This window comes from Ranitomeya variabilis, chromosome 4 (assembly GCF_051348905.1).
Source record: "Ranitomeya variabilis isolate aRanVar5 chromosome 4, aRanVar5.hap1, whole genome shotgun sequence".
Lineage (NCBI taxonomy): Eukaryota > Metazoa > Chordata > Amphibia > Anura > Dendrobatidae > Ranitomeya > Ranitomeya variabilis.
The window spans coordinates 194,334,720-194,361,406 of NC_135235.1; the positions used below are offsets into that span (position 1 = coordinate 194,334,720).

Below are 26,687 nucleotides of genomic sequence, written 5' to 3' on the forward strand. Positions count from 1 at the left end.
AAATCTGTGCCACTTACTACTATACTTTCTAATAACGATTTTAAGTTTCCAGCTATTGGGAAAAAAATATTCTTCCATTCAGAGACTGAAAATTAATTCACATAGCAGTTGAGGCTCATGCATAAGTAGGTGCAGGGGTGTAATGATCGTGTCTATAGAGCAGGCGTCCCCAACCTGTGGCTCGCGAATCCATGACATGTGGCTCGCGGCTGTCTGCCAGTTTGGTGCATTAGCCTCAGGCCTAGCAAACTGCTATGATGAGCAGGTCTCCAGATGGGGACTTTTCTGAGTAGACCTGCGCAGAAGAACAGCTCTGGGTGCACTAATATTGGCCTTGGGGGTTTAGAGATAAATGACAGGGCCTGTACTGGACAATTTTATTTTTTACTATGGGCCTTAAAGCTAACAGGCAGGTAGTTGCTTCCTACCTACCTGTCGTGCCCGGACCCGATCTCTGCCAGTGTAGAAGAGTTACAGACCTCTCTTGCAGATTCAGCGGCTTCTGTTGACATCATGTCAACAGAGCAGCAGCTTATTTTCTGCTCTGTTGATGGAACCTGACTGCTGACACTATGCTGATTTACGGTTGGCTCCCCACTGCCTAACTGTGGGAATCCGGCTGTCAATCAACATGATATTGGCAGTCACGCCCCGTTGACAGAGCGGAAGAGGAAGACTTGCTCTGTTGATGTTGAACAGCTGAATCACTGGCAGGAGCGGCCAATGACCACTCGGTGCCGACACCGGGATGAACTAGCATGTAGTTAACAACTACCTGTCTGTTCGTTTTTTAGGCCCATAGTAAAAAAAATCCCTTTACGTATAGTGATCTGCAAAGAGGATGACTGCCAGTCAGAGAGGAGGGTGCTTGAAGCTGGATGTGACAATGTGATGGCAGTGCTTGAAAATAGAATACTGAATCAGGGGAAGATGGGAACCCGTCTATGTAAGCATCTGGCCTTAGTATGATTTCTGTGGGAAACCTTTATCTGTTATTATACTGGTAATGGAGCCTTTGGGTATTGCTACTTTGAGAAGTCTGGACATGTGTCGTAATCCTCTGTCAGAGCGGAATATGGTTCTCTAGGAAAGTAAGGTTGGAAAATACTGCTATATATAATGGACCATACCAATCTGAAGGACACTTTGTAGACTTCTGTCCATCCATGCTGTTGACATTGGCTCTGTGTGTAATGGGCAGACTACATCTCCCTGATGCTCCAATCACTCTTCTGCCCCTCTTCTAATCTCCAATAAGGAAGGAAAAGGACCACTGCAGTGAGTGACGGTCTTAGTCTAACATCTGAGTCCCAACTCCCAACAATTTTGAGGTTGTCTAGGGTCTGTATGATTTTTGGAGTTGAGTTTGGGGCCTGAAGTATCAATAAAATTGAATCTGAGGTTTCAAATAATGTTGGAGGTCAACTCTAGGGTCTCCATTAAAGAAACTCTGTGGTCTGAATTTATTTTGGGGACTACATTAATTTGGGGGTTAAGTAAAGGTCTGAATTGATTTGGGGCCAATTCCTGGGTCTAAATTTCTTTCCGTTCAGCATTTTAAATACTAAAATAATTTTAGATGTTGACATCTTGACAGCTAAATGAATTTTAAGGTCAATTTTAGGGTCTGAATTAATTTTGGCCTCAAACCTGCGATCTCAACTTATTGATTGGGTTTGACTCAGAAATCTGTGGGTCATGTATGTCTTGTATCTGCATTTTTCACAGATATAACTCCTACCCATTATAGTCAATGGGGTTGGTCACATGCCTGTGTTTTTTTGTGGACTGAGTGGTCCACAAAAAATCATAGAGTCTTGTCTGTTTTTTATCTGAATCACAGATCAAAATTACAGATAAAAATCTTTTGGTCTGTGAAAATCATGCCCAGGACACGGATTACATCAATGTGCTATCCATGTGCTGTCCTTGATTAGCAGTGTAATGGAAAGGAGAAACTTTGCATTTTTTCAATGAAAGCCTTCTGTTCTCTGCCAGTTATAATCTGACCAGCTTCTCTATACTTGTGCCTTGCTATTCTCCCAGTGGACAGTCCTGACTTTTGACCTTGCTATTTGACTATTCTCATTCTTTATGATTTTCTCTCCACACCGACCTCCTGATTCTGACCTTGCTACCAAACTATTCTTTTGATTCTTATTCACTTCTCTGGATAACAGCCCTTCCATGGAAGTAATCCAGTGGACCCCATTTTAAATCCAGATCCCTGTACAGGGCTAAACATTGATGCAAAACTATTTTTTCCACCAGGGGCCATTTGGTTATTTATACCTTCACCCGGGGACCACACAAAATGATTAACTTGAAATTCATCCAGCCACATTTAGTCAAACATTTAATAGACTCACCCCAAATGTAATGGCTGGAGCTGTTTACTTTTGTGTGGCTGTAATGTTAGGTGGTATTGATTATGTTGCTAGTCGCAACTACTTTTCCAGATTTGCATCAATCTGGATTTCAGTTGACTCTTTGCTATCAATTTTGAATTTTTTGCAGTAAGTTCTGATCATAAATGCATATTAAACTGCAGGTCTCCTCACAGTGGGAAATTCATCACTACTCATGAAACATTTATAGAACTCTAGCAGTGGATGGTCTGCATTATATACACCGTGTTCCAAAATATTATGCAAATTGGATTTAAGTGTCAAAGATGTAATTGTTTTGTTTTTCAAATAAACTCATGGATGGTATTATGTCTCAGGGCTCAATGGATCACTGAAATCAATCTTAAACACATGTGATAATTAGTTTTCCAGGTGATTCTAATTAAAGGAAAACTACTTAAAAATGATGTTCCACATTATTAAGCAGGCCACAGGTTTCAAGCAATATGGGAAATAAAAAGGATCTCTCTGCTACTGAAAAGCGTTAAATAGTGCAATGCCTTGGACAAGGTATGAAAACATTAAATATTTCCCGAAAACTTAAGAGTGATCTTCATACTGTGAAGAGAATTGTGACTGAAACAGAGCACAGACAGAGTTCATGCAGATAAAGGCATAATGAGGAAGGTTTCTGCCAGACAAATTAATTGGATTAAGAGAGCAGCTGCAAAACTACCATTACAAAGCAGCAAAGTTATTTGAAGCTGCTGGTGCCTCTGGAGTCCCTCAAACCTCAAGGTGTAGGATCCTTCATAGGCTTGCTGTGGTGCATAAACCTACTATTCGGCCACCCCTAAACAGTGTTCACAAGCAGAAACAGTTGCAGTGGGCTCAGAGATATATGAAGACTAATTTCCAAACAGTCTTGTTTACTGATGAGTGTCGAGCAACTCTGAATGAATGGTCCAGATGGATGGAGTAATGGATGGTTGGTGGATGGCCACCATGTCCCAACAAGGCTGTGACATCAGCAAGGAGGTGGAGGAGTTATGTTTTGGGCCAGAATCATGGGGAAACAGCTGATAGGGCCCTTTAAGGTTCCTGAAGGTGTAAAAAAAAATGACCTCTGGAAAGCATATAGAGCTTCTGACTGACAACTTTCTTCCATGGTATAAAAAGCAGAAACGTGCCTTCAGGAGCAAAATCATCTTCATGCATGACAATGCACCATATCATGCTGCAAAGAATACCTCTGAGTCATTGGCTGCTATGCGCATAAAAGGAGATAAACTCATGGTGTGGCCACCATCTTCCCCTGACCTCAACCCTATAGAGAACCTTTGGAGTATCATCAAGCTAAAGATCTATGAGGGTGGGAGGCAGTTCACATTAAAGGAGCAGCTCTGGGAGGCTATTCTGACTTTGTGCAAAGAAATAAAAGTAGAAACTCTCCAAAAACTCACAAGTTCAATGGATGCAAGAATTGTGAAGGTGATATCAAAGAAGGGTTCCTATGTTAAAGGGAACCTGTCACCCTCAAAATCGAAGGTGAGCTAAGCCCACCGGCATCAGGGGCTTATCTACAGCATTCTGGAATGCTTTAGATAAGCCTCCCGATGCAACCTAAAAGATGAGAAAAAGAGGTTAGATTATACTCACCTGGGCGGGCGGTCCGATCGGATGGGCGTTGCAGTCCTGTCCGGGGCCTCCCATCTTCTTACGATGACGTCCTCTTCTTGTCTTCAAGCTGCGGCTCTGGTGCAAGCGTACTGTTATGATCCGGTGACCTTGGAGCCGCATGAGAGACTTTCTCAGGAGTAGGTGGTACCTGTACTGACCGCAAACCCTAAACTAACACCGCAACTAGAAGTAGCCGTGGGATGTACCTAACACGTTCTAGACACCTCGACACAGCCGGAGGACTAAATACCCCTATAGATGGAAATGGGAATTCTATCTTGCCTCAGAGCAGAACCCCAAAGGATAGGCAGCCCCCCACAAATATTGACTGTGAGTATAAGAGGAAAGACACACACAGGCAGAAAAACAGGATTTAGCAAAAGAGGCACTTCTAGCTAAATAGAAAAGGATAGGACAGAATTCTAAGCGGTCAGTATAAAAATCCTAAAAATATCCACAGCAGATAATACAAATATTCTACATCTAACTAAAGACATAGAAAGTATATCTGCATCTCCTGAGAATCCAGCATGACTGAAAAATCCAAAGTCTAAGCTGGACAAAAACACAATGAATTGCACTGAATTGCAAAGCACACTGCATGTGTGCACAGAGACAAAAAACAGACACTTATCTTAGCTGAATTTGGCAGCAGGGCATGAGGAACCAGAGAGAGATGCAATCCCTCCAAGTACAATGGACAACTGGCACGGACTCATGGATCCTGCACACCTAAATACCTAATAGAGCTGCAATCAGCAGAAACACCTGCCCTGGATTACAACCCCAAGACAACTGCACTACCACCAACAACCACCGGAGGGAGCCCAAGAGCAGAATTCACAACAGCGTACTTTGTCTGCCCTGTTGAGGGCAGAGCAAAATACTGCAGTGCGCAGGCGCCGGGCCTCTCTGACTCTGATTCTCAGAAGAGGCAATTTGCATATTTAATTTCCCAGAGGAGCATTGCACAGCGAATAAGCCTCCTTACCTTGACAAGCCAGCTGGTATGTCACTCTCCATAAGGAGAAACGTTATCCCTTAGACCCCAGTCCAGAGCCTCTCACCTAGCCAAATCAGTTCTCATGCTTCGCACTGACGAGGGCCAACAGCCCGAAACACTGTGTCTGCGAATTGAGATACTGATTTGGCCTTTATCCTAAGTCATATTGCACGACTCGTGAAAGGGTTGATAATGACTTGTAGGATCGCTACTTCCAACAGGTGGCGCTATAGAGTTTAAGTCCTCTTTTTCTCTGAAGAGGCAATTTGCATATTTAATTTCCCAGAGGAGCATTGCACGGTAAATAAGCCTCCTTACCTTGACAAGCCAGCTGGTATGTCACTCTCCATAAGGAGACACATTACCCCTTAGACCCCAGTCCAGAGCCTCTCACCTAGCCAAATCAGTTCTCATGCTTCGCACTGACGAGGGCCAACAGCCTGAAACACTGTGTCTGCGAATTGAGATACTGATTTGGCTTTTATCCTAAGTCATATTGCACGACTCGTTAAAGGGTTGATTGTGACTTGTAGGATCGCTACTTCCAACAGGTGGCGCTATAGAGTTTAAGTCCTCTTTTTCTCTGAAGAGGCAATTTGCATATATAATTCTTGTACTTCTCCCTTCTTTCTTTTGAGTAAAGATCGTTAATGTTAGCAGTTACAGACTTTTTTTTACTGTTTAGAGAACAATTTATTACGACGATTTTTTATTTCCTGGATTTATACTGACTGTCTAGAAGTTTTTTCAGGGCACAAATAGTTTATCAGGGCATTATCTCCTTAAAGTCCTCCTGAGTAAGTCTTTGATCTGCTCCAGTTGCATGTAGGACACCTAGGATGGAGGTTGGGCCACCCAGGGATTTAAGGATATTAGCCTTCTCCCTAATGCCATTTGCAGACCAAGTTGCTAGAACAAGAGAGGAGTTGACTAACCACAGAAGAGGATTTGATAATTACAGAGGGAGGTGACATTAGAAATGCAGCAAATCAGATTTTAAATTCCTTTGAATGTCATTTCTCTCCTAAGAGGGACAATTGAAGCACGGGAAGACAGAGAGCCAGTCAGAAAGGACTATACTTTCACCTTCTCCAAAAACTGATATATTCCTCAGATAAAATGAAGCTTTTCTCACTTTTAGTTTTACTTAATGTTTTTCTCATACAAATTTGCATGGGAGAATATTCTCTTCCAAAATTTGTTTGCACCCCAATGCCTTTAGATATGGACTGCCAGCCAAACGTGCAGCGTCATAGTCCAAGTGGTGGAGGGCACTTTGTGGGCATGCAAGAAGAAGCAAAGGAAACCATTCTACATCTTCGTGAGACAGTTGTTCATCAGAAGGAAACAATCCTAGATCAGAGAGAAACTATCAGAGAGCTAACTGTGAAACTTAGTCGTTGTGAAGGTTATCCTCATAATAAAGGACATGAAGAAGGCTATGGTCATTCTTCTGAGCATGGACAAGAAAGAGAACATGGATATAATGAAAAATTTGGACATGAAAGCGCTCATGGGCATGAAAGTCCCCATGGACATGAAAGTGGACATGGACATGAAAGAGAAAATGGTCATAAAAGGGAACATGGTCATGAGTGGGAAGAAGGGCATGACAGAGAACATGGGCATGAATGGGAGCATGGCAAAGAGAAAGAACATGGAAACAAAAGAGAACATGGACATGAATGGGAAGAGGGTCACGAAAGAGACTATGGACATGAGAGGGATCATGGACATGAGCAAGTACATAGCTATGACAGAGAGCATCCTCATAGTTTTGATGATGTACATGGACATGTCAGAGATCATGATTATCATCATGTCAACCATCGGGCTTACCGGGAACAGCCTGCTCATGTTTCTAATTATCGCAAATCAAGTTTTCCACCAAACACGATGGAGGACCCCCCAGAAGTAACCCCACCTGGTGCTCCTCAAATGGAGAGAATGCTGGAATCACTGAAGGACAGACTGGATCATTTACAGGTAGCATATCTAGATTTTGCGTACATATTTTTAAACCTAAGGCATAATTTCTAAAATTGTTTAGTATTTGTTTTTAATATAGAAAAATCAAAACAGTAATGTATTTCTTGTCCTGATAGTTCTTCATGGTACCTAATACATGATAGGTCTAACCGCGTTTGATTTAAAACCAAAGAAAAATAATAATCCTTTTCACTAGGAGTCGTATTGCCAAAACTGATGCGTTTCTGGCATGGCAGACACGCCCTTTGTCCTAAGACTAAGTTATTAGCCCTGTGACTATGGGCACATGTGTCATGCCAGGAACACATCAGGTTTCTTTAATTCCCTGATTTGAATGGTTTTCTAATATATTTATTTTAACCTGGTTGGTTGTGCTGGATCATTTCCACGATTTCTCTACTTTGGTTTTGCTCACCAGCGGGATCGTCACCCACCGTTGGCATTCCTACCTCAACCTATTCATCATGCATCGTGGTGAGCTTCCAACCTACCTCCTTCTTCCTCCCATACACATGAAATCTCAATCAAGTGTTCTTGTGTTCTTTGTGTAAAGGCCATTTTCAGACTCCTTTGCCAGTGGTTTATCTCCAACCTGAACAAAAGGATCGGCAGCTGAAATTCAACAGGTTAGAGCCCCAACCTCAACTATTGGGGAAAGTTGAATGCCCCCATACATATTAGACTCTTGGCCAATCCAACTGGTTTAGACAACTTTAATCTATGGGAGCATTAAGCTCTATAGGTCATATTTATGAATACATTGAGAATAATGTAACTAGTACAGTGTAGCGTACACCGTATTCCTGAAGACTGCATACACTGATAAATATTAAAAAAAGTGATGAGGGACTTGATAAACATATAATAATTAATGGAATTTCTTTGATAGATAGGCTTGTCTTCTGTGTTTTAAAAGTGTTATTGTCTAGGATTGAACTCAAACTGCAAAAGTTTTTGTCTTCCTTTGTCTGCTTTTCTTCTAAGTGCTAGTTCTCAAGCAGTTCTTTAGGAGTAAAAAAAAAAGTTTGCAATTTTCAGTCCTTATGTCCAGACAAAGAAATCTCTTGTGACCTCTCGTGCCTTTTGTTTAAGCCTAGTTCACAGCTGTTAATCCACAACGAGCCCTTTTCCGTAAAAGAACTGTATCACCAAGGTGCAGACGATTTTATCTGTGTAAATAGCAGACATTAGTCTATGTTATTAAATTACATAAAATATAAACTTTTGAATACCAAGCACTAAAAATACAATTTCAGAAAAAAAAACAGGAAATTCCTAAGGGAAGAACTGCGTTTAGCAGCATCCATACCAAGAAACTTCCTTTCTACTCTCTTTGCATTAAGCTTCTGGGACAGATTTACTATTCCTGGGTTAAAAGTTAGACAGCCTAAGCTTGGACTTAAAATGCACTAAATTTATCACAGTGGATCATGCTGGGTGATAAATCTTATGTCTAGTGTAAGTTTTTACCACCTATTAGTGGACAACTTTTTAAGCCAAAAATAAAACCCGGAGGAAACCTTTAATAAATTTGCTGTATTTTAGAAAAAAAACCACTTAGCAACACTCGATAAGAACGGTTGACTATCCTCCAATGGTAGGTGTCACAGAAAAGAGCTTTTGGTCATGTTTGATTTGAACATAACTGGTTCCTCAAAATAATAGAAAGCTATTGGATGTGTTTCACCAGATTTTCTGTGCCCAGTCTCTTTGTGAATACATCAACGTACCAGGTTGACCTGGCAGATAAGAGACGTGCTTTAATATAAACTGATGGGGAAAAAATACCCTTGTGCAAAATGGCCATCTACTGGTTGACTACCTGCAGAAAAGAAGACAACAAGACTTTTTCAGCAGTCATATGGTGGGTTGCAAAATCTTGAAACGGTGATTACCGGTGGCTAAGATGGTTGAAAAAGTAATTATTTTTATAAAATGACTTTTAAAGCAGATCTGCGAGAGGAACCCCAGACAATATGAAAATCATCCTTAGACTGGACGAAGTTGGCGAATTTTAAAATTGTCATCCTCATAAAAAATAAGTCTTTTTACGAGTTCATAAAATGTTCATTTTAAAATTAAAGGGAACCTGTCACACCCCCCCCCCCCCAGTCATTTCAAACTAAAAGAGCCACCTTGTGCAGCAGTAATGCTGCATTCTGACAAGATGGCTCTTTTAGTTCTGGGTGCTGTAACTAGAGAAATAATCAGTTTTATAATTTGTCAGAAATACCTGGTCTTCAGTCGAGGAGGCCGGCCTTTCCCCCCTGCTTCAGACGCCACACAGCTGTCACTCACATCTTCTTGGCGCCAGGCGCCGCCTCCTCCTCACCGCTGTTTTGAAAATAGCCAGCGCCTGCGCTCTTTTCCCCTGCCTGGTGCAGGCGCAGTGAGCGCTGCCTGTCTTTCCTCATATGCAGTCTCGGTGACTGCGCCTGCGCGGCTGCCCTGCTTGTGATTCCCAGCCCCGCAGTGACTTCTGATTTATTCACATTGCGGGGCTGGGATTCACAGGCAGGGCGGCCGCACGGGCGCAGTCACCGAGACTGCATATGAGGAAAGACAGGCAGCGCTCACTGCGCCTGCACCAGGCAGGGGAAAAGAGCGCAGGCGCCGGCTATTTTCAAAACAGCGGTGAGGAGGAGGCGGCGCCTGCGCCAAGAAGATGTGAGTCACAGCTGTGTGGCGTCTAAAGCAGGGGGGAAAGGCCTGCCTCCAGGACTGAAGACAAGGTATCTCTGACAAATTATAAAACTGATTATTTCCGCAGTTACAGCACCCAGAACTAAAAGAGCCACCTTGTCAGAATGCTGCATTACTGCTGCACAAGGTGGCTCTTTTAGTTTGAAACGACTTGGGGGGGGGGTGACAGGTTCCCTTTAAGAAAGAAAACTTTTAAAAGTGATTTTACAGTCATTCTGTCATAGAATTTCAAAGTAAAAGCACCAAACCCATAATGTCTAAGAGACCTATTTATTAATGTACTACAGTTTGGATTGTGAAATCTTGTGACAGATCAACTTAAGGTAGAACGTTAGAAATGGCCTTCAAGCTAAAATATTTCTTCTTTACCGTCATCACCTTATCTGATGTTTCCTATGTGGTGCAACTCACTTGAAGAAATTTTGGTAAAAAATAAGAGCTGGGGAAGATTTATACAAGCTCGATGTGTCAAATAACATCCTCTGATAATTCACAAATTCACTTATGAATTGACTCGTCCTAGCAGTACTGATTCCATGTAGCATATATTAGGGGGCACGTGGAATATTGGGGTGTTACATTACAGCACCCCATTTTTGGTTTAGTAAATTAATTAGGGATTAATTACCCATACACTAATAATGATTGGATTGTCAGGTTTTGATGCAATTTAAAAAAAGTAATCCTAAAGCGATTTCCTCAACTTCAGACCTAGGCGCAATGGAAGTCAACAACGTTAGAATTTTTTAATATGGTTTTAGGCCCTTTAATTCTGTTCAGGTCGGTGAGGATCAGGATCCCAAAACCCACACGGCTGCTTGAAAGACAGCTTAGAAGTGCCCAGATCAGGATTCAGCTCTTGTCTGAGAACTCGGAGAAAGCGGAGTACTGACTCAATAGAGAGTCATAGGCTGTGCACTTCTAAGAGATCTTTTAGTGATCAGTGGGGGTCTCATTACCTTGATATTCACCAGACTGCCCAGATATACATGGCCTACAATATATACAATATTCCTCGATGAGACCACTTCCTTCGCGATACCTATATTTATGCTTAAAATTGGTTTCAAAGGTGAACTTAGTAGGAGATCCAACAGTGTCCAAACCAATTGGAAAACCTTTATATAAGTTGGATAGTAGAAGCAGTATTAGAGCATCACTCAGATACCTGGGCACAATTTATATGGCTTTTATACTATAAAATTATACCTGGTGATCAGACAGGGATATCAGTAACCAAGATTCTGGTGAATTTGGATTTCACCGTCTCTAAAAGGATGGTGGATCCGGCTTCTTTCACTTCCGTCACCAGCGCATACTGAACGTGGATTACAAGTGCTATCTTAAAAAATAACCACGCATCTTTAATCAAATGCCCACTGGCAGAAGTTGTCATCTGCTATCTCTTCTTTCTAACAGAGGACCAGAAACTCCAGTCTCTTTTCGACATCTTTAAGAGATACCCTCCAAAAGAAGATCAGTATCTTGGAGCATCAACTCCACGAAAGTCATAACACAACAGAGCACAATGAGAAAAACCATGATCATGAAGACCACGTAAGGCACAAGATGGATAATGTTCTTCATGGAAGCGAAAAAGGTAAGACCCCAAATTAAGACAGTTTGATCTGATTACATATAGGACCATAAAAATCACAAAGGTCGTAAATTGCATTAGTGTATATAGAAATCATAGGGCCCCATAGCAAAAGACTCAAGTGGTCCAAACTCATGCCGCTCCACCCAAATAAAACTATTCTTTTGGTGGGGTCACTATTAGCCCCAACAGATACCCTATAGAATCCCCTCATAGTTCAATTGCCCATTCATTGCATCTGGACAGTAGGATGTCTACTGATGCAGTCTGACATTTCCCCTATGCCCCTTCTCACAGTATGCCCCACAAATTGCCACCAACAGAGTATGATATCCCCATAGAGAATTACCTAAATATAGTGCCCCCACATGCATACTATAATACCCCCGTAGTGCATTCCCCACACACTTTATAATGTTCCAAGTGCCCCCAGAACATCATCATGCCATCACAAGGCACCAATACAGTATGATTCCCCCAGTGTGCTTCCCAAACCAGTATGATGTCCCAAAAGCAGCCCCAATACAGTAGAGAGTCACCACTGCACCCCGCAATACAGTAACGATGCTCCCAGAGTGGCCCCCAATACAATATGGTGAACGTACTCCCCTTGCAGAGAAATGCACTCACACAATAGAAAAAATACAAACATTGCCCGTTCCCAAGATTAGCCGATCTGGTCTCTGGTGTGTGTAGACTGACTGAGGCTCCGAGCAGCAGGCGAGATCTAGTGACTTCATTGCTCCTGCTGCTCATGGAGCTGACGGCTTCCAGCTCCACCATTGCATTCATTGAAATTCATTACATTGCAATGAAATAGGGGGAAACAATTAAAGGAATTTTCCAGGCCAATATTGATGGGTTATATATGGATGCAGATATCAGTAAACAATATTTTCCCATTTAAACCATCAACCAACGACAAGGTGGTCTCAAAACTGATGGGTCCTAATGTGTCTAATGTGAATACCTCTCTAAGACTGAAATCTGAATTCCTGGGTAGATGTGACTACCTCTCTTCCAAGTCTGTTTTTTGGGGTAAGTAGGACTCTACTGCAATTAAAATCCACCACATGCTGAAGGGTGGAGTGCTCTGTCAGAGAACTAATATACAATGATAAAAAGACTGACTGGCACTTCCAAGCTAATGTGAACAGGTGCCAACTAGGAGCAGCTACCTCTATATACAATAAACAAAAAAAAGTTAAACTCTGTAGTGCTAAAGCATGTCAATGTGAAATATATGAAATATGAATAGAAATACTGCTTCTGGATACTAGGAAAAAATGAGATGCTTAGAACATAATTTGGCCAATTAATGCCTGCCCATCAACCAACGACAAGGTGGACTCAAAACTAGATTCTACGTTCTTGCATATAGCTTGAATATTACAATTTACATTTTCACCTGAAACATTACATTATTTAAATTATATTCTTTGTCCAAATTGGAGTATTTGAAGATAAACAGAAAACAATCCTGAAGAGGAAAACTTGATAATGTACATGGGGTATCACATCCTTTCTATAGCTGCATAGGAAGATTACCTTACAATACAAGAATATGCTGCACAAGCAAGATAAAATTACACTTCCACACAGTAATGCACACTGTAAGGCTGGGTTTATACCTAACTCCGTCTTGGCCTTCCGTTTGAATCCCATAAAAATGGGATACAGATTTTCCCCTGACAAAGCCGTATGGTTTGATTCACTATTGCATTTTTGTTTTGTTGAGATTTTGGCGTTTTGTGCCTTTATTGTTGCACATTCACCTTTCTCTTTGTATCTTTTTAAGTCTATTTTACGTATTCTCCTTTTTCACCACTCTGGACGTGGTTTTAGGTTTTCAGATGTTTCCTCCTAATTGATCATTTGCAACTTTTCAAAAAGTTGCAAAATTTATTGTAAATGTTCTACGGTTCCTCCTGAGTGATTCTACATATGACAGAACTTTTTACACAATTTTTGCCACATTTCGAGAAATATGTGACTTTTTGCTTTAAAAACTCGCAAAAACAGTTAAAGGTGACCTGTCATGTCCCCAAATGCTATTAACATACACATGTTAATCAACAGGTTAATAGTGTTACAATGCTGTCCGGTCACCTTACTGAAAGTGCAGATGGGACAAAATGAACTTTAGACCTTCTGGGAACAGCCGGCTTTCAGTGATAGAGGTGTTCCCGATGTGGCTACAGTCAACGCTCAGTACATACCGAGTGGTGGCTGTGAGCACTCACTGACACTGATTGACAGCAGGCTCAGAGCAGATGTGCTGCAGAGCGAGCTGTCAAAGTGCTTATAGCTGCCACTCACTATATGACTGAAAGCCGGCGGCTCCCGGAAGGAATAAAGTTTATTTGCTCCTGGTAGCAATACTTTCAGTATGGACAGCATCATAACACTTTTATCCTACAGGTTAACCCCTTGTTGTTTGATGTGGTCTGAGCCCAGCTTATTTGTTCCAGAAGCCATGTAACGACATTCTATATACTGCTTGTCATACATCCCATACGCTTAATCATTAACTATAGGATGAGTTTTATACATGTTAAGCAAATATTAAACAAGGGCTTTTTGGCCTCGATGTTTGACTATCATGTTTATTTAAGACTAAATGGCAAACTCATTCTTCCTCATTTCTTATCACATTTCAATAGGACATAAAACGGAGAAAAAGTCAAATGATTTCAGAGTCAGTTTCCCTCTCAGAACAAATTATATGTATGCCAAGGTGAAAAGGACTCTCTACCACGAGATCTTCGCATTTACCATCTGCTTGTGGTTGAAGTCCACCTCGTCCCCGGGAGTGGGCACACCTTTTTCATATTCTGTCCCAGGCCAGGCCAATGAAATAGTGCTGATCGAGTGGGGAAAAAATCCCATGGAATTGCTTATTAATGACAAGGTAATTGATCACATACATCTATTATATTTATGATGTTTAATTGTCTGGGATTTATTGTATTTTGAACCTTTAACTACAAAATTGACTTACGAAATTTAACTCTAAGACCTGAGTTTTTTTTAATTAAACGGCATTGAAGCAAAGTTAATGTTATGACTTTAATTTGCATTTCAGATTTTTCAAATAACTTAAAAGCAAAATTTTATTACTATGTTGAGTTGGTTTTAATGATGTGGTAACTTGTGGGTTGTGTAGTATCTGTCCAGTGAGTTTAAAAATGTTTGGGGCCTTTAGAAAACCGTCTCTGACTAGGAGCTCATTCAGACGTCTGATTTTTCCACATATGAGAAAACAGACCGATTATTCTGATCAGACTCTGATCATAGTTTGAGTGATCCAGTGTCATTATATTTTATCGTATGCAGAGAAATTAAAAAAATGTTTTTCCACTTTCTCCATTCTGACAGTCAGTGAAAATCAGACTGTACTCAGATGTCATCTTGCGTTGTCGATTTTGATCCTTGAAAATCATGGATAGCAGTGGTGTGCAAAAATTGCATGCCTGAATAAGCCCTTTAACCCCTTCCCGACATGTGACGGTATAGTACGTCACATGTCGGGACCCCCGCTTTGATGTGCGCTCCGGCGGTGAGCGCACATCAAAGTCGCGACATGTCAGCTGTTTTCTACAGCTGACATGTGCGCGCAATAGCGGCGGGTGAAATCGCGATCACCCGCCGCTATTAACTAGTTAAATGCCGCTGTCAAGCGCAGACAGCGGCATTTAACTACCGCATCCGGCCGTGCGGCCGGATATGAGCGCATCGCCGACCCCTGTCACATGATCGGGGGTCGGCGATGCTCCTCCATTGTAACCATAGAGGTCCTTGAGACCTCTATGGTTACTGATTGCCGGTGGCTGTGAGCGCCCCCCTGTGGTCGGCGCTCATAGCACACCTGCATTTTAGCTACATAACAGCGATCTGATGATCGCTGTTATGTAGCAGAGCCGATCGGGCTGTGCCTGCTTCTAGCCTCCCATGGAGGCTATAGAAGCATGGCAAAAGTAAAAAAAAAAAGTTTTTAAAAATGTGAAAAAAATAAAAAAAACATAAAAGTTTAAATCACCCCCCTTTCGCCCCAATCAAAATAAATCAATAAAAAAAACCAAAAACCTACACATATTTGGTATCGCCGCGTTCAGAATCGCCCGATCTATCAATTAAAAAAAAGCATTAACCTGATCGCTAAATGGCGTAATGAGAAAAAAATTCGAAACGCCAGATTTACGTTTTTTTGGTCGCCACGACATTGCATTAAAATGCAATAACGGGCGATCAAAAGAACGTATCTACACCAAAATGCTATCATTAAAAACGCCAGCTCGGCACGCAAAAAATAAGCCCTCACCTGACCCCAGATCACGAAAAATGGAGACGCTACGAGTATCGGAAAATGGCGCAATTTTGTTTTGTTTTGTTTTTTGCAAAGTTTGGAATTTTTTTTCACCACTTAGGTGAAAAATAACCTAGTCATGTTAGGTGTCTATGAACTCGTAGTGACCTGGAGAATCATAATGGCAGGTCAGTTTTAGCATTTAGTGAACCTAGCAAAATAGGCAAGCAAAAAACAAGTGTGGGATTGCACTTTTTTTGCAATTTCACTGCACTTGGAATTTTTTTCCCGTTTTCTAGTACACGACATGCTAAAACCAATGATGTCGTTCAAAAGTACAACTCGTCCCGCAAAAAATAAGCCCTCACATGGCCAAATTGACGGAAAAATAAAAAAGTTATGGCTCTGGGAAGGAGGGTAGCGAAAAACGAAAACGGAAAAACGGAAAAAGCTCCGGGGGTGAAGGGGTTAAGGGAACTGTCACCAGGTTTCCCCAATGTAAACTAATTTACCCCTTTAACTGCTTTATTACCACTGTCCACCAACCTGTATATAAGTTACTAATCCCCCTTGCATATCCAAAAAATACTTTTAATACGACTCCCGCACTATATGCTATTCAGCACTGTGCTGTCCAATGGGCGGTGCTGGTCTGTGGTCTGTGATGCTTCTATCTGCAAAAATGCCATTCTCCTGCCTTGATGTGGATGATGTGTCCTATATCATCCACAGATCGATCAAAATCTTGCGCCTGCGCAGTCTCACTTTTCGTTGGCATCTATCAACTGGAAGTGAAGTTGGCACCGTTGCCAGCGCGTTACTGAACTTTTCTCTGCCCTTAGTACAGCGCCCCTCAACTCTAGTCCTCAAGAGCCACCAACGGATCATGTTTTCAGGATTTCTTTGGTGATAATTGCAGAAACTGCACAGGCATAATTCTATCACCCAAGCAGTGCTAAGGAAATCTTGAAAACATGACCTGTTGGAGGCTCTTGAAAACTGGAGTTGGGGAGCACTGCCTTAGTAGGACAGAGGAAAGCACACCCGTGCAGGTGCAAGATTCCCGGTGATCTGTGGAAGACATCGGACTAGTGATGGGCGAGCACTAAAATGCTTGGGTGCTTGTTACTCGAATCAAGCAAAACGTTATGCTCGGGGGCTCATTTTGAATGGGAAACTCAAGCATTTTTCTGATAGATCCTACCTGGAGGTCTGGGTGGGGTGAAAAATTGATGAAATGGATGGAAACACCACTGAAATGGCATGGGAACAGCATGGGTAAGACCCCTGGATGCATCTCTGATTCCCAGGTTGCTGTTGGGAACAATTTTAGAATACTACGCCACGTTTACGCACTGCCAATAAAATATACAAAACGAAGATTAAATGGACTTTACAGGACAAAAAAGTTTAGGAAACATTCTTTCCTGTACAATGACTTGTAAATAAGGCAAAAGAAAAAGAGAAGGAAAAAAATGCCATCTCTCACCTTATTTCCTTGTCATTTTTAGCAATAAGTAAATAAATAATTTTAAAAAATGATGTGGGGTCCCTCCTATTATTAATAACCAGCTAAGGTAAATCAGACAGGCTGGTAAGGTCTATGGTTATTGGCCTCTTCCCAGCCTAAAAATACACACCAGCAGTAGCCACAGAACTGGCACATCACATTAGATGCCCCAATTCTGGCTCCCTTTCTCAGCTCTTGCCGATTGACCTGGTGGAAATCTGGGTAATGGGATTTGTCAAAAATCACAACTGGAATCAACCCCTGCAGTTAGTAATGGAGAGGTGTAGAGATGTCTGTCAAACACCCCCATTAATAAACGAATAAGAAAAAGGGAAAAAACAGACACAAAAATCTCTTATTTACAAAAACACTCCCGACAAATGCCCTTGTTCTCCCACTTAATAAAAAAAATCCCATGCAGTTCCAAACTAGTCCAACAATCCTGCGATGTCCCACATCATCTGAAATGTATAGAGTGACGTAACGAGGCTCCATAGGCTTTCGCAGTTGCCACTGCCAGGCACTCTGCTCCGTGAGACTGGCTGGCTATGAAGTAATGTAACCTCAGTGACATTAGTGAAGTTACATCAGTTCACAACCACGAAACACCATGACCGGCAGTCCAGCAATCATCGTGTCCTGCGAGAATCGCTGTAGTCTGTCGGACTTCCAGACTGTGCTGCTGCTGGGTCCTGCAGACTACCAGACTGCGCTCTTCATGACCCAGTGACTGTGAGGCCCGATAACCTTAAGGGAACCTTTAAGGGAGACTAAGGTTACTGAAGTTCCCAGCTGCTAAAACACCTCTAAGCTGTAAACACTAGTAACCTTAGTTCACAGCCTTCAGGTGTACCAGCAGCTTGGAGGCTCCTTTAACGTTTCCGGGCCTCACAGCTGCCAGGAGACTCAGTGGCTGTGAACTCTGGTACCCTAAGGCCATGTGCACACGTTCAGGATTTTTAGCGTTTTTTTCGCGTTTTTTCGCTATAAAAACGTGATAAAAACGCGAAAAAAACGCTAACATATGCCTCCTATTATTTACAGTGTATTCCGCATTTTTTGTGCAAATGTTGCGATTTTTTCCGCGAAAAAATCGCATCGCGGAAAAAAAAGCAACATGTTCATTAAAAATGCGGAATTGCGAGGATTCCGCACACCTAGGAGTGCATTGATCTGCTTACTTCCCGCACGGGGCTGTGCACACCATGCGGGAAGTAAGCAGATTATGTGCGGTTGGTACCCAGGGTGGAGGAGAGGAGATTCTCCTCCACGGACTGGGCACCATATAATTGGTAAAAAAAAAAGAATTAAAATAAAAAATAGTCCTATACTCACCCTCGATGTCTTCCCGCCTCACCGCTGCATGCTGCCGCTTCGGTTCCTATAGCTGCTGTGCGGTGAAGGACCTGCCGATGACGTCACTGTCTTGTGATTGGTCGTGAGCGGTCATGTGACCGCTCACGTGACCGCTCACGTGACCGCTCACATGACCGCGACGTCATGGAAGGTCCTGCGCGCACACACCAGCTATAGGAAGAGGAACGGACGCCGCTGATGAGATGTCTGGGTGAGTATAACCATTTTTTTAATTATTTTTAAACATTCTATCTTTTACTATAGATGCTGCATAAGCTGCATCTATGGTAAAAAGTTGGTCACACTTGTCAAACAGTATGTTTGACAAGTGTGACTGTAGCAATATGTTATATCTTCATGTGGCCTCTAGGGGTCTCACTACTTTTATGTGTGTTCTATATTCTTTGTTTGGAACTTGTTGGATGTTGTTGTTCACTTGATTCATGTAATGGAGGTTGAGGCATGATGTGAATAAAGAGCCTGGAGATACTCAAAGAGTGTGATTCATGACAGAATTCGTCAAACAGAACATGGTGGCAGCCGGGCACAGAACTACAAATTCTCAGAGCTTATATGAGGCTGGAACTGCACAGATCACTGCAACTGTAAGTACAGATTCCCTGACAGTACAGCAAAATGGAGACTGGTCTGAAGCCCCCTCAGAGACTGGATGTCACTTCATGTAATCTGTCCCAGACCTGGAGACATTGGAAGGAAGAATTTACACTGTATGTGGATCTGACTGTGGGCCCCACTGATGACAAACGGAAAGTAAAGCTGTTTTATTACCTAATTGGGGAAAATGGCAGAGAATTAGCCCACACCTTGCTCCCATACACAGACAACCTCCTCCTAGCAGACATTGTGCAGGCATTTGATAAACACTGTGACCCAAAGAAGAATGAGACAGTGGAAAGAGTTTTTCACAAGACATCAGGAGGATGGTGAAAATGTGGACAGATATCTGACAGAGCTGAGGAGACTTGCAGAAACATGTGTAACTACCTTGCAGTGTCAAAAGAAAAGGTCAAGCAAATCCAGACTTCTACAGAGAAGGATAAAAGTCTCCAGAGTTTAAAGACTGTCATCTTGCAGGGCTGGCCAAAATACAAGCAGCATGCTCCGAGGGAAGTCTCACCATTCTTCCACATAAGAGATGAATTGTCAGTGCAGCAAGGAATCATCTTTAAAGGAGACAGGGCTGTTATACCTGAAGTTCTCAGAAGAGACATATTGAAAACATTGCACTCTTCTCACTTAGGCATGGAAGGATGCCTACGTCGTGCACGAGAATCAGTTTATTGGCCAGGAATGAATGACCACATAAAAATTTACATAGCACAATGTGAAATATGTGCATCCTGCAATGATAAGCAACCAAAGGAGACATTGCAACCTCATGAAATTCCACATAGGCCTTGGTCAAAAATAGGAACAGACTTGTTCACATGGAATGACAAAGAATACTTGATTACAGTGGACTATTTCTCTAACTTCTGGGAGGTTGATTTGGTGCAGGACACAAGGGCGAGAACAGTGATTAAAAAACTCAAGGCCCATTTTGCCAGGTATGGCATTCCAGATATCGTTTTCTCTGACAATGCGGCACAGTTTACGTCGGAAGAATTCAAAACTTTCAGTAAGAAGTGGGAATTTGAACACCAGACGTCTTCTCCGAGATATCCTCAGAGTAATGGGAAAGCAGAGTCAGCAGTAAAAATGGCCAAAAGACTCATGCAGAAAGCAAACCAGGCGGGTGCTGATGTATATCTGTCTATACTGGATCATAGAAACACACCCACCCAAGGCCTAGACAGCAGTCCGGCACAGAGGCTCATGAGTAGGCGTACAAAGACACTCGTACCAACTGCGTGTCATCTGTTAGAGCCAAAGCTGCTGGGAAACATCAAAGCTAAATTACAGAAGAATCAAGCGAGGCAAGCTTTCTATTACAATAAATCGGCAAAGGATCTGCCTGAGCTCCAGAGAAATTACAACATTCGGCTGCAGCCAAGCAGCACATTTGACAAACACTGGCAAAAGGCAAAGGTTGTCCAGAAACTGGGACCTCGGTCCTACGAAATTCTAACAGACGACGGAAGAAGACTAAGGAGGAATCGGAGATATTTGAGGAAAACGCAAGAAAGAGATGATTCATGGCCTTTTGAACAGTATCCAGACACCCAAGACAACGAGGCAGAAAGTACAAGTCAGGCACCAACAGTGACAGCTGATCATCAGGATGAGGACTCTGGCCAGAGACAGACAATATCAGAAGAACTACCAGATGTACCAGATGTAGAAAGTGACACATCGTATATTACCAGAGCTGGCAGAATTAGCAAAAAGCCGGCGCACCTCAAAGATTATATCTAACTGGACGGACTAGGTTAATTTCTAACTTTGTCATAGTATACTTTAGTTTAGTATCTTTTATTGTTCCTCCAGTTAAAAGAGAAAGGATGTAGCAATATGTTATATGTTCATGTGGCCTCTAGGGGTCTCACTACTTTTATGTGTGTTCTATATTCTTTGTTTGGAACTTGTTGGATGTTGTTGTTCACTTGATTCATGTAATGGAGGTTGAGGCATGATGTGAATAAAGAGCCTGGAGATACACAAAGAGTGTGATTCATGACAGAATTCGTCAAACAGAACAGTGACCAACCTGTCAGTCAGTTTTCCAAGTGATGCTACAGATCGCTTGGAAAACTTTAGCATTCTGCAAGCTAATTACGCTTGCAGAATGCTAAAAAAAACGTGAAAAAAACGGAAAAAAAACGCAAAAAAAAAATGCGGATTTCTTGCAGAAAATTTCCAGTTTTCTTCAGGAAATTTCTGCAAGAAATCCGGACGTGTGCACATACCCTAAAGGTTAAGAAATTGCATAGCAAAAAAGGGATAAACAGCCTGAAAATACCAGCTCTCCGCCGCCCCAGAATTGGCACATTAGATGTGCAAATTCTGGTACCCCATCTTAGCTCTTCTCGACTGCCCTGATGCGGTGGCAATCAGGGTAATAAGATTAGGGGTTGATGTCAGCAGCTGGTGCTGACATCAAGCCTTGGGGTTGGTAATGGAGAGGTGTAAGTTAGACACCCTCATTACTAACCCTGTAAGTAAAAATCAATAAACACACACAAAAAGAAAAGTTCTTTATTTAAAAAAAACAGACACTTTCTTTCACCAATTTATTCCCCCCCAAAAATCCCACGCTGGTCAGCTGTAGTCCAATGGATCCACTGTAATCCACATCGATCTCCCACAACACGCCCAGTCCAAAATTCCTGCAAATGGAGCCCCGTTCACCAGCACACACTGCCAAATCTCATAGCATTTCATGATAGCCAGCAGTGTCTGTGACCAGTGGTGACATCACTAAGATTACCGCCGATCACAGATGCTGCTTCCCCGCTGTCAGTGTCTGTGAATGGTGCTAACCTTCCTGACGTTACCGCCGGTCACAGCTGCCATCTCTCCCTCTACCCTCAGTAGAGAACCGGCAGCTGCTACTAGAGCATATCAAGCTTTGTTCTGTGAACAAGGTACCATATGCTGCAGACGTCGGGGCGGTGATCAAGGTGCCGTGGACTATGTGAGACTTGTGCGGTACCTATACTTTCTAATAAATGGCTAAATGAGGGGATTTTTTTGGCGAGTGTTTTTTAAATAAAGGACTTTTGTATCTGTTTAACTGCTTTTAAATAACTCATCTGCCAGTTAAGCAGATGTTAAATACTTAATGAATATTCACTGCTTCCCCCTCCTCTCTCTCCATGCCAAGAGTTGGGAGGGGGAAGCAGTGAATATGCAATTTATTCTCTGATTTCAGAGATCAGTGGGTTGAGCATCGGGTCTCCACGTCTTAGATACCAGATGACGCGATGCAGCCAGCCAATCACAGTAATGCCAGAAGCTAACATGGCTACTGCATACTGTGTATGGCAGGCAATCCCCATGTGTTGATTGGCTAACAGCCACAAAACATGACAGACAAGGACTTGAACATTGTGCTCGAGCATTCCTGATCCTCAGCCAAGTAATGAGCATGCCAGAGCACACTAATGCTCGATCGAGTAACAAGCAGTGCCGAGCACGATCACTCAACACTACTCTAGGATGCATCATCCACATCAATCAAGGCAGGAGGAGAGTGATTCTGCTGATAGAGGAGGTGCAGACCACAGACCAGAGATGCCAATCGGACTAGTCTGTTCTGATTAGCGTACAGATCGGGAGATGAACTGTGGTAGCACGGTGGCTCAGTGGTTAGCACTGCAGCCTTGCAGCGCTGGGGTCCTGGGTTCAAATTCCACCAAGAACAACATCGGCAAGGAGTCTGTATGTTCTCCCCATGTTTGCGTGGGTTTCCTCCCACACCCCGAAGACATACTGATCTAGATGGTGAGCCCCAATGGGGACAGTGATGATAATGTCTGTAGTACGCACCACAATATGATAGCGCTATATAAGCAATGCATATTAAAAATAAATGACTGCAGTACAAGAGTAGTTAAAGATGGCGGCTTTTGCTTACGGTATATTGCAAAAAACAGGTAATATGTTCCCTTTAGAATTAAAAAAAAGTTAAGGTAATTTATCCTAATAGCTTTTTACCATAAGTGGCAATTTTCTTAGTAAAAATACTTTAGGAAATTTCTCTATAATGGCGTATTGAAGCAATAGGGAGATTTCTGTTAAACGTCTATTAGGTCACCTTTCAAAACAACTTTTATTTATACTTAAATCCATGTATTTTGGGATAAGTATTAGGTTTCATTACAAATTTTGTGCTATTTGCTTTTTATAGTCTCAGTATTTCACTGTCCATTGCTGGCTGCATAATGCATTAATTGAGAATTTGGCGCAAAGACGTCCCTATGGAGAGTGTATAATTCTTTTATCTGTCTTTTTCCGAGCTCCCCTCTGCTGATTTTTGACCGCAGACCACATTAAAGTTGAATGTGTAGTGAAATAAAGAGCAATAAATCAATAAAGAGCAGCATGCAATAGCCAAATGGTGCAACATTTTTAATGAAACCCAACAGTAAAAATTATTTTTCGCCCCAATTATATAAAATGTGCATTTTAGTAAAAAAATATATATATATAGTTCCCAAAGGTGTATAATCCCTTTAAGCTAATGTAGGGTCACATGAGTTTGTACGTTACATTGATTCGCATTGATTTGAGTGGTTGTCTGTGATTACCTACATGATTGGAAACTTGTCAGTAAGATCAACCCCCCAAACCTCATATAGAGGCATAGAGGTCATTGAAATGTAAATCCATCAACACCTATAGGTCTTCAATCTGTTGCTGCATTCCAGAGGAATGTGCATTTTAATCCATATGTAAATGGACGTGACATAGCACTTAACTAGCCTTTTCCTCCTGAGGTTGTCTCTCCGCTCAGCACCAACCTCTATAGCTTTATTAATAGCTCACTGTCTGAGTGATATCTGGCTCTGGGTAAATAAATCAGAAGTGAATTATCAATCAAGCTATAGAGGCTGCTGCTGGCAGTGAAAGCAAATGCATGGTAAGTGCTCTGTCACCTCCAGAGCACTTAATGCATCATTTGCTTATGACTAAAGATCAAGACCAGACTGCCCCCTAGGTATGATAAAAGCTATTTTTTGTGTTATGCAGAGCACATTGGGGACATATATAATTCTAGAATGCTGTATATAAGGGCGTACATATGCTGGCCCTACTTTATATGGGAGAACCCTGGTGACAGGTTCCCTTTAGGACTAAATCTTCCCATAGTGGTGGCAAAGTCTTGCAAACCTACTTTTTATCTATACTGTACATATAATAAAAATACATATTTTTGTGATACAGGCTGTGACTCTCCCACTAGCCATTAATGATGCTAAATGGCACCATGTCTGCGTCACCTGGTCTTCCAGGGATGGATTATGGGAGTCATATCTGGATGGCGTGAGGCGTGGAAACGGTGAAAACTTGGCACCTTGGCACCCAATAAAACCCGGAGGAATATTCATTTTGGGACAAGAACAGGTAAAATAAAAATTATTATTTTAGAATTTATTACAAGAATGTCTGTAAGGAACATAACATAATATGTTAATTTTCAGAGAATGCGAAAAAAAAAATTTTCATGTTTTTTTCAGCCATAAATATTTTTCTCATTTAGTTCTTTTTCAAAGCTGTACAGATTTTGATGACCTTGCTTATAAAGTATCTTTATGCAAAGTAATTCATATTTGATGATCATGATTGAATTGTGTTTCCAACAATTAGGACACCTTGGGAGGAAGATTTGATTCCACGCAAGCCTTTGTGGGAGAAATCTCTGACTTTGATATGTGGAGCCACGTCTTAACTTCTGGTGAGATTTACAAGCTGGCGACCTGCGCTGCCCACTCCACTGGTGATGTCATAGAGTGGACCGAGTCATCCCTGGAGCTCCACGGTGGTGTGACCAAACTACCATTCAACTCTTGCCAATGACATGACGAGTCCCTCCACGGGCAGCATGCTCTGATATGGAGCCCAGACATGGAATGGTTTCTCCATACCCCAATGACTTATTCTTCTAATGGAGTTAGACATCATTGTCTACCATTGTTTCCTCAACAACCTGGTGACACTCATTTATTGTATATTTATTCTTGATCCTAATCCAATGCTTTCTTTACAATAAAGTATTTTATAGATGTTATGCGGTTTGCATAGTATCCACTCGCATTTTTGTACTGCAAGTCTAACACTGGAATAATTTTTTTTATACACGGTGTTCAAAACACTGAAGATTGATCTCTGAAGGATCTTCTGGAAGTATCCGAGAAATGCTCTTCTTGTGACTTCTTTGAGATCGATGTGGCATATTCTGAATTGATGCCTGATATAGAGATAAGTTGGATGAGGTTGACCATACACATTTCATGTTTACTAGTCAATCCCACCCGATATCCTTAGGGCTCTCATGGGCCTTCCGACTCTTGACTCTTCCCTCAATGGCAACCAGATTGGACAGTTGGAGTTCACCTGCCTGATTGGATTATCACTCAGAGAACAAAACAATAACAGATGTTCCTGGCAGTGATTTACTCCACTCTGCCCTTTCAATACATATTCATGCCCCACCCATGCGGAGTATGCATGTGTACCTGGTGTGTTTGGAGAGATAGTTTTCACCGAAATGAGTATTCAGTTGACAGCCTTAAGGTATGTGCACACAACATCTTTTTCAGGCGGCAGATTCCCACTGTAACCTGCCTGAAAAAGTGCTAAAAAGAATGAACACATGCGCCGCAATATCAAAACGACGTGTTGTGCAGATAATCCATCTTTTTTAACCGCTTTAGGCTTCAAAAGCAACTTGAAAGCTGCTACTGTCTTATATATAAAAATTTAAAAGAAAACATTGGCAGCAAACAAGATATAAAACAACAGAAAAGAAGGCAAAGACGACACTTCAGGAAAAATACCATAAGCATTTTCCTGAAGTGTTTTCTGCTACAAGAATAATATGGGTAAGCCGGCATTCAAAAAACACAGGCCCAAATTAGTCAAAACCAGTAATCTTCATGCTGCTCCTAACCAGAGGTCGAGGTGGAGTGCGAGGCTCTTGCCTCCTAATGAATCAGGAGCGTCCAACAACTGGCGGCGCCTCAACACAAATCTTACTCCATTCCCTGTTGGGGTAAGATATGAGGAGTAGTGAATATCACCGCTCATCATGATTTTGACTAGCAGCATTGTTCCACCCCAGCTCCATCAATTAGATGGCGTGAGAACGCCAAATATCGCAAAATTTAGGTGCAGATTTGAGTTGTGCCAAAACTTTGAGACCTTTCAAAGCTTTTACACTAGAATTTTGGCATAAAAGCTTCGATGAATGGAGCTCACAGTGGGCATATACCTGAAATGTGACTCATTTTAAAGTTGCAAGCCCTCACTCCTGTGTTCTTTATGTCAGTCGTTGTCAGACTATCTCACTGAGAAGAAAAGAATCAGTTGTCCAATATCGGATATGCTGGATCTTTGACTCTTCTGAAATCATTTGTCGGGGAAATGTCGGGAGGCCCTATACAATTGACAGCTGATATGGTTTTGGCTAAAGTTAGTCTAATATACATGGGTGCTTTAAAGGGGTTGTCCAGCCCTGATTGGCAAGTCTGCAGTCACTCTATGTCATTACAGACTTGTGAATCCTCACAGCA

At 42.0% G+C, this 26,687-nt stretch overlaps 1 protein-coding gene across 1 annotated transcript; it reads left to right on the forward strand.

The window, feature by feature from the left end:
• The first annotated feature begins 5,893 nt into the window (after nucleotides 1-5,893).
• Nucleotides 5,894-25,598, forward strand: LOC143768576 (neuronal pentraxin-2-like). Its single transcript, XM_077257216.1, has 5 exons — nucleotides 5,894-7,017; nucleotides 11,143-11,323; nucleotides 13,984-14,231; nucleotides 24,340-24,519; nucleotides 24,763-25,598. The coding sequence occupies exons 1-5, from the start codon at nucleotides 6,151-6,153 to the stop codon at nucleotides 24,970-24,972; spliced, it is 1,686 nt and encodes a 561-aa protein (XP_077113331.1). The 5' UTR covers nucleotides 5,894-6,150; the 3' UTR covers nucleotides 24,973-25,598.
• Nucleotides 25,599-26,687: the final 1,089 nt, after the last annotated feature.